This window comes from Corvus kubaryi, unplaced genomic scaffold, assembly GCF_017639235.1.
Source record: "Corvus kubaryi isolate FWS band 111438036 unplaced genomic scaffold, C.kubaryi_AGA036_p1.0 37300, whole genome shotgun sequence".
NCBI lineage: Eukaryota > Metazoa > Chordata > Aves > Passeriformes > Corvidae > Corvus > Corvus kubaryi.
Window position 1 is genome coordinate 1,184,126 of NW_024581093.1, and position 8,801 is coordinate 1,192,926.

At 57.7% G+C, this 8,801-nt stretch overlaps 2 protein-coding genes across 6 annotated transcripts in view; both read left to right on the forward strand.

Moving 5' to 3' along the window:
* Positions 1-5,983, forward strand: part of LOC121664073 (dual specificity protein phosphatase 22-A-like) — a 12,591-nt gene extending 6,608 nt beyond the window's left edge. For 4 of the 5 annotated variants that reach the window (XM_042027080.1, XM_042027078.1, XM_042027081.1 and 1 more), the window contains 3 exons: positions 548-622; positions 996-1,167; positions 4,679-5,983. In XM_042027080.1, coding sequence (XP_041883014.1) covers positions 548-622; positions 996-1,167; positions 4,679-4,885 — 454 coding nt within the window. In that variant the 3' untranslated portion in view covers positions 4,886-5,983. Of the gene's footprint in view, positions 1-547; positions 623-915; positions 1,168-4,678 lie in introns of those variants that run through there. The other variant, XM_042027082.1, reaches the window with a different exon arrangement.
* Positions 5,984-8,653: 2,670 nt separating this feature from the next.
* Positions 8,654-8,801, forward strand: part of IRF8 (interferon regulatory factor 8) — a 7,907-nt gene continuing 7,759 nt past the window's right edge. Inside the window, exon 1 of the mRNA XM_042027083.1 lies at positions 8,654-8,698. The gene's annotated coding sequence lies outside the window, so the exon portion shown is untranslated. The remainder of the gene's footprint in view (positions 8,699-8,801) is intronic.

Consider the following 8,801-nt stretch of genomic DNA (forward strand, 5'->3'; position numbering starts at 1 on the left):
TTTCCCATTCTCCCTTTCCCATTCTCCCTTTCCCTTCCTCCCTTTTCCATTCTCCCTTTCCCATTCTCCCTTTCCTTTCCTCCCTTTCCTTTCCTCCCTTTCCCATCCTCCCTTTCCCATCTCCCTTTCCCACTCTCCCTTTCCCATCCTCCCTTTCTTTCCCACTGGCATCTCTCCATCTTTCCCTGGGAGGGAAGCAGGTGTTTTTGGCACTGTTTGGGAGTGAGGGGTGAGGCAGGAGAACTGGGAGAGTTCATGTCCCTTGAGCACGAGGTGACACCTTTCCCTGCCGGCCATGCCCCTGGGGCTGAGCTGGTGGCATCACCCTCATTCCTTGATCCCTCAGGAAGCAGGAAATCCCCCGGGAAATCTCCCAGGTCATTCCCTTCACTTGGCAGCGGCAGGATCTCTGCTCCCACCCCACGCTGGTAGCCCCAGGGTGGTGGGAAGTCCTTGGGAGTGACGCTGGTGCTGTTTTCAGGGTGTCCCAGTGCCCTGCAGGGACTGGCAGCCCTTCCCTCCTCACCTCCTGCCCCTCTCCCCACAGGCTGCAGCATTTTAAGGAGTGCATCCAGTTCATCCACGAGTGCCGGCTCGGAGGGGGAGGCTGCCTGGTGCACTGGTGAGAGCTGCTGTGACCCCCTCAGGCCCCATCCATCCCCTGGGAGCTGGGGGTGGGCTCCCAGAAAGTGTCCTTGGTGTGGGACATCGCTGGGGAAGGGCAGGAAGGAGAGGAGGAGGCACGGAATAGCGGGAATGCCGTGGGAAGGTGCCCACCTCTGGCTCCACAGGGATGGGTGCTCCTTGCACTGACCACCTGAGCATCCAAGCCGTGGGACAGGCTTGAGGAGGGGACAGGGGGGTCACAGCAGTGGTGAGAGAGCTCCTTACCCCCTCCCAATCCATGCCTGCCAGCGCCCCAGCGAGGGAACCTGCGTCCCACGGGTGATGCCCGCGGGATCCTCTCCCTGACGTGGCTCCCTGGGCCGTTCCAGCCTGGCCGGGGTGTCCCGCAGCACCACCATCCTGGTGGCCTACCTGATGACGGTGACAGAGCTGGGCTGGCAGAGCTGCCTGGATGCCACCAAGGCCGTGCGCTCCTACGCCAGCCCCAACGCCGGGTTCCAGCAGCAGCTGCAGGAATACGAGAGGACCCTGCTCCGGGAGGTAAAGTCCCCTTGGATACATTTTGGAGGGGTTTGCAACCAGGTGCAGCTCCTTTGCATGCAGCTCTCTGTTTGTCCCAGCTGGATTTTGGGAATATCATTGATTACCTGGGGATTTGGGGGTTTGCACGCAAAAAAAAAAAAAAAAAGGAAAATAAATTTTTAAGAAGTGCCTCGATATTATGTGAGCGCACTTCAAAAAGCTCTGGAAAACCCTAAACCCTAAACTAGAAAACCCTAAACTTGTTTTCATGAGTTAGGACACAGCGGGAGGGATGGGAGAGCAGTTTGTCCCTTGGGAACCTTAGGAAGGAGCTGGGCCAATTTCCAGGAATGCAGCACGGCGGGAGCTGGAGGCGAAGAGGGGGAGTGGAGAGCGAGGAAGGCTCTTGTGAGGAGTTTCGGGATGTCTGGGCACGCTTGGATGTGCCAGGGCTCCCTGTGCCAGCCTGCAGAGGCAGGTGACAGGTGGGAGCAAGTGTGGGTGGAGAAATCTCCAATCTTTCCTCCCCAAAATGAGATGGAGCAGCAGATTTTGGGAGAGCAGAAGCTCGGGCTGGATGGGTTCCCATCCGTGCAGGGGAGGGAGGATGGAGCAGAGCCTGCTCCTTCACCCGTCCCTGGGGTCCCAAACTTCACCTGGGACACAGCTGGACCTCTGCAAGGAAAGGGGAGCCGTGGAAAAGAGGTGTGCCAGGGATGTCACCGCCCATGTCACCCTTGGACTCGGCACCATCCCTGGAGGCAGAGCCCCCCACCCTCTGCAGCCCCGAGCATCCTGCGATGGCCCCGTGACAGACAGGACCCTGAGGTCCCTCCGGCCCTGCCGAGCCCTTGCAGGGGATTCCTGCCCTCCCAGGAGGGAGCAGGGACAGCACGAGGCGCTGGCCCAAAGGCCAGCCCCTTCCCCAGCCCCAAGTTCCCTTCCCCGGCTGCGGCGGGCGCTGTCACATGAGGGATGTGGCTGTGCCCCGTTATCACCAGCTTGCAGAAACGCCCGTGGAGGGGGGTGGAAAATGCTCCAAGGGATTACAAAACACCCCAGGGGCTGGAGATTCCCTGTGGGGCTTCCCCTGGCTGGGCCAGCTCTCCCTGGCCCTTCCCACACTCTGGCTTCGTCCCCGCACAGGCCCTGCTCTGGGGTTTGCTCATCCCAGTTATTCCTCCTGCTCCCAGCATCCAGACTGGGCTCAATGGTCACCACGCTTTCCTCCCTATCCCTTGGAAGCTGCTTTTCCATCACCTCCCAAGTTTTGCCAGTGGCTTTGCAATGCTTTCCCTGAAATACCCGAGGCACAGCCAAGGGTGGAGGCACTTGGATGTGTTTTCTTGACCGTGGGATTTAGCAAGAGCTGCCTTTTCCTTGAAACTCCCACTCCGTGATGACAGCACTGGGGAGGGAATGGCCCTCGGGGTGGAAAAGCCTCAAACCTTGCTGCTTGAAACCTGTGAGGAAGCAGGTTGGTCCTTCTGGGCACCTCCTCAGGCTGTGGTGCCTCAGTTTCCTTCATCCCAGGGAGCTCAGACGGGAGCATGAGAGGAAGGAATGGGGAAGATGCTCCCTGGGACTGCCCAGCCTCGCTGCTGGAGCGTGCAGCTGCGGTTTCAAGCTGGCAAGTGGGGCTTCTCTGGGCTGGAGGGATAAAGAAGGAAGGAAGGGACCAAGAGCAGCAGCAGGAGGATGGGTAAGGTTAGAAAAGGAAGTCAGCAGGCACAGACAAGACAGTGTGGATGTGACAGAGGGCACACATGGGCACTCTGGTGACAGATCCGTGCCCTGTGGTACTGGCACAACATGGCCAGGCTGCCTTTCTCCCCCTGGTGCCATCCTAGATGGGCTGGGTGCTCCTGGCCTGGGAGAGAGAGGGAGGAGGAGGAGGGCAGTGGGTTGGTGGTCTGTGCTGGAGGAAACGGGCTGGAACCACTTCTTGCTCTGGCTTTAAAAGGAAATGCCTGGCAGCTTCCCCCATCTCCCACCCACTCCTTCCCTCCTCCCTGGGTGGTGGGATCCAGCTCCGAGCCTGGGTGCTGAGCCTTGGTGGGTGCCAGGCAGCTCTTCCCATGGAGCTTCATCCCTCTGCATGGTTTCCATGGAAGGGATGTTCCCCCCATGAGATCCTGGTGTGGATTCTTGTCCCAAATCCTGTCCCAAACCCTTTGGGTATCACTTCCCAGGGGTTGTTTCCTAGCAAGGAGTACAGGTCTGGCTCTGGGGGAGCGCCCTGAGCACGGGATCTTCCTGCTGGCAGGTGGCAGTTGTGTAACAGCCGTGGCGAGTCCTGCTGTGGGACGGAGTGAATTTGGGAAATCCAGACATTCCCACTGGAAATCCCCCCTGCCCCAGCTGATTTTCCCTGGCTGCAGGAGAGGGGGATACCACCAGGGTCAGTCGCAGGCTTTTTTGCCCTTGTGGCTCATCCAGTGCTGAGCTGCCAATCCTGCTGTCCTGCATCCCGAACTTTTCCTGCGAACTTGGTGGCTAGTGCCCATTTGGGAAGCCGAATCCACAGCAAAGGCACCTCATCCAAGGAGTGCCAAGCTCATGGGAGCTGCTTCCATCTCCCTCTGGATCCCCTAGCTGAATCCCATCCTGTCCCTGTGCCACCCTATCCCAGGGCTCCCATGCTCAGTCCCTCTCTGCACCCTTTGCACCCACGGGTGCCCTCCATCCTTTTCCCGAGGTGTTTGCTGTTGCTGCGTGTGCTCCTACCACTCATCCCAGTAATTCCTAGCTGGAGCAGCAGGTTCCCAGCTCCTCAGGGAGCTGGCAGAGCTCTGGTTGTTCCCTACAAGCCCTGGGCAGCCGGAATGGTGAATCCTGGCACAGCTGCCCCTTCCTGCCCACGCTCCTTGGTGCTGCAATTTGGGACTGTCTGGCTCTTTCCTCATCCCAGCAGTAACGGGAACAGTTTCTCTGGACCATCCCTTCCTTCCCAGCCACCTCCAGGCCTCAGCCTGCTTCCAGCTGGCCCCTGGCCACCGGGATACTCCTGCCTCGGGAGCAGTCGGGATGAGGGGGATGAGAAGTTCCCCACAACCTCCCGGTGGTGAGCGAGGTGCTCTGACAACAAACCTGCCCCACCTTGCAAGGGCCATCTCGGCGGGGGGGGAAAGCTTCGGGAAGCATTCCTTACGGGAATTCAGGCACATGAGGAACAGCAGCAGCTTCTTGGCAAGCAGAAATAAATAAAGCTGCTGTCCCAGCTGCAGCCACTGCGGGAAGCTGAGGGTGCTGCCAGCTCTGTGCCGGGCTGGGGATGTGGGGAGTGCTGGGATGGGGGGGATCCACAGCATCCGTGGTGAGATGAGTGTGAGCTCCGGTGGGATTGGGACCTTCCTGCGTGCTGGATGTGCCTGGGGATCCCCCGGCCTCGCCTGAGGCTGCGGAGGGCTGGGAATGCAGCAGGAATTGCTTGGCTCCCTGCTTTCCATTGGAGCTGTAGCAGCCTTGCTCTCTCTCTGGGGGTCTCTCAGCCTTTTCAGGTGACCCTGACAACCTTTTTTCCTGGCAGTACCGTGCCTGGATCCGCCGGGATTACGGCAGGAACCCCTTCCAGGACCAGGAGGAGCTGCAGCGCTTGCTGGGCCAGCAGCACGAGGGGCAGAAGGAGCAGCAGCTGGGGAGCAGGGATTGCTCCTGGCTCCGCTCCCCAGCTCCCACCTTCCCTCCTCCCTGCCACGCAGGTGGCACCGGTGGCAGCAGATGGATGAACAGATAAGCAGCCGGCTGTTCCCCGGCAGGTGCTGGCCCTGGGGCTTGGAAAACTCAGTTTTCCCTTTGCCAAGCACCCCCAGGGATTCAAGTCTAGGGCAGAAATCCGCCAGCACCAGCGTGGGCTCCAGGCTTGGAGCAGGGGGGGCAGGACTCACGGAGCTCCCCATCAGCTGCCAGCTCCAGTTTGTGGGTGACAGTGTCCTGCTCTGACCCATTCCCCCTTTCCCAATGGATTAGAGCCGCTTTTCCACCCTCGGAGCAGCAGCCAGCCCCGTCCCTCTCTCCTCATTACAATACCTGGGCGCTCCTCTGGCAGGGCACGGGAATGGTGCTGCCGACCTTGGAAATCCAAGGTGGGGGGAGATGGAGAGAGGCCGCCTTGTCCTCTGCTTCCCTGAGGAAGGAGGGATGAATGCCGGGATGTAGGGGTGCTGCTGAGCCTCGGCCAGCACCCAGTGGGATGGGGAGAGAGGCTGGAGGCTCTCTGGGGCTGCCCCTTGCTGTGCATGGAGTTTCCCAGTCCAGCCTGGTCCTAGGCAGGTGAATATCTGGCATTTTCCTTATCCCAACCCCAGGGAGGGGGAAAATCCAGTGGTGCCTGTCCCACTGCCTCCATCCCTGGAGCCAGAGTGGTTTTGGGTTTGCCCTGAGCCCCATCTGAGTGTCCCCGCTTGCCAAAGATGCCAAAAGCTTGGTTGGACTCACTCAACCCACGGACCAATTTAACTCTGTCCCTCTCCAAAAACCTTTTTAATACCTAAAACCCATGGCCACGCCCAGTTTTTCATCCCAAGCTCGTGCTGTGCTTTTCCAGAGCTTCCTTTGGCAGGAATCCCCCCATCTGCCTTACAAGGAGGGTCCCATGCCATGGATTCAGCCCTTCTGCACGGAAACCTTCAACCCTTCCGTGCCATCTCGGCCTTTCGCCATAAATACCTTGTTTGTCCACTCAGAAACATCTGTTCTGCAATTCCTTCTAAGAAAAAAGGGATTCAAAACATTTCTAGGAATTCTCTCAATGAAGATTTCTGGGTACTCATCATGTGATGGCACCAGGGGTGACTGGCCCAGCTCCTAATAAAGAAGAGAGTGACTAAAATCACGAGGGTGCCTGGACTTGATTTGTTCCTGGTGGGAATACAGAGATGGACTGAAATGACCACCCTGCTTCCCATTTTCTTGGTGAGAACTACCAGCAAAACGAAAAGATTTCAATATTCAGTGTTTATCCATGACGTGTAGAATTCCAGGGGGAAGAAAAACGGGGACTTTTCCCACTTTTTAGGTGGAGAAAAGGGTCCCTGTGGCTGTTACTCCACATGGAAGTAATGCCATGCGTGGGAAAGCAATGAATGGGATCAAGGCTGTTGGTGGAGGGGGCTGAGTGAGCGAATGGGATCAATGCTGGATTTAAAGCCCCCGTTATCATTTTAGGAAGCAGAAAAATGGAACTCGCACGCAGGAAGAGAAAAGAGAAGAAAGTGGGAGTTAATAGGAAGTCATTGGAGATGGGTGATAAGCAGAGATTGGCTTTGCCCGAGGTGTGATAACCTCCACAGCCCGGCGGGCCCTGCCCCTCCCGGGGTTCAGACATTCCCCAGGGAACCACGGCACCAAAGCAAAACCTGGGAAAATCCCCCCAGTTTGGGGAATCACAGGGAATGATTCCCCAGAGCAGCAGCACCTTCCATGCACCAGCACCACCAGCGACATCGGCGCCCAAAAAGCTCCCCCCATCCCAAATTTCCCTGGATTTGCGGAGTGTCCCAGGTGAATAAATCTATTTTTCCACTTTATTTCTCCATCAGTAGTGGCTTTAGGAATTCTGGGAGCCAGGAGGCAAACCCTGAACAGGTAAAACCGGGCTGATTTCAACTTCTTCCTGCATTCCAAGAGCACATCACGCTTGGCTGCTCGGCTCTGCTGTCCCACATCAGCCTTCCCGAAATCCTGGTGCCTCTGGCAACGGGGAAACGGCTCTGCTGAAGCCCGGCTGAGCTTCCCAGGGTGCTGCTAACACAGGGAAATCCTTCACAACAAATTCCTGGCCCTGCTGGCATCCTCATCTTCCCTTCCCAGCAGCAAGCAGGGCTGTGAGGCGTCTCCCAGCCTACTCCAAGTGCCTGAAACCCCATTTTAAGTGGTTGAATATTTTATCCTCGCCCCAGGGAATTTAGATTTACCTTTCCACGCTGCCTATGAAGCTGCAGAGCTGAAATGAAGCTGGGAATGATGAATTCACCCCTCTCCATCGCAATGAATCTCCAGGTCTCTGGTCTCCAAAGGAGATGGAGTTTGGTTGTGTGAAGACCCTTTAAAATATCACAAATTTCCCAGGGTTTTAACAAAATTAAGAGCTTTTTACAGGAGGGTCTCTATCTAGCAGGGGGAGGGGGCGATGCAAACCCCTGGCGAAGTTTAAAATTGTATTTTTGGTCAAAAAAGAGAATTAATCCTCCTGACCGTATTGCAGAAGATGGTTTTGGATCACCCCAAATCTCCTGGGGGGGAATCCAAGGAGGATCAGTGGGGTGTTTAAAAACAAGGGCCATTACAGCCGTTCTTTATTAGAAATGACAGGCAAGGTTGTGCACCTCGGGGCGTTATTTTTATTAAACCATCTGCGCAGCTCCATACATTTCCCATTTCTCTGTATTACCCATGTGGGAGTAATTATGGTTTTCTTCCAAGAAATGTGCGTGTAATCTGGTAAACCCAAAAAAACCCCCGCTGAAGTCAGGCTGCAGATGGTCCTTTATGCTCTGGTGGCCCTGGCTGGGTTTGGGGTGCTGGGTATGGTCAGGACACCAAATCCAGCATGGGAACAGTGGGAACTGCTGGGGCAGGGAGGGAGGGAATGATCCAGGAGTGGGGTTGATCCAGAAAGGAACTGGGAACTGCCTGGGGATGGACCAGTCTGGGACTGGGGAGACTGGGACTGGGGATGGACCAATCTGGGACAGGGGAGATTGGACTGGGACTAGGGACGGACTGATCTGGAACTGTGGGTGGACAAATCTGGCATTGGGGAAAGTGGTCTGGGACTGGGCATGGATTGAGCTGGGACTGGGGACTCTGTTCTGAGACTGGGAAGGGTGGCTTGGGATTGGGGATAGAAAGATCTGGGACTGGAGAGGGACCAGTCTGGGACTGGGGAAACCGATCTGGGACTGGGGAGGCTGGACTGAGACTGGAAAGACTGGTATGGGACTAAATTAATCTGGACCTGAGAAGACTGGTCTGGAACTGGGGAGGTTGATTCGAGGATATACTGATCATGGGCTGAGGATGGATTGATCTGGGACTGGCGCTATTGGTCTGAGACTGGGGATGGACTGATCTGGGACTGGTAGTGCACCAGTCTGGCTCTGGGAAGACTGCTCTGGGACTGGGGAAACTGGGTTGGAATTTGGGATGGATTAATTTGAGTTTGGGAACCACGGGGCCGAACCAGCCCGAGAGAGACCCGGTTCAGAGGCGACTTAGCCCCGCCCCCTCCGTTAAGGCCCCGCCCCCTCCGCCGAGGCCCCGCCCCTCCCGCTCAGCTGATTTCGGGGAAAGCCGCGCTTTAACAGAAACTGCGGCGCGTGCCCCGCCGGGACGCTCCTCATTGGCCGGCCCCGCAGGGCGCTGTCTCCTCATTGGGTGCAGCGCCAGGGAAAAGAGGCTGGTGATTGGTGGAGTGCGGAGGGGGCGCGATGGTAGGCGTGGCCTCATAACGCGCGGCTATATAAAGGGAGCGCAGCGAGCGCCGCGGGCGCGGCGGCGGGAGCGGGAGCGCGGGGAGGGGAGCTGAGCCGGGACCGGCCGGGGACAGGTACCGGCATTTCCCGTGGGTGGGCCGGGGACGGGACCGGCATTTGCTGTGGGTGGGCAGGGGCAGGCTGAGGGACAGGGACCGGCATTTCCCGTGGGTGGGC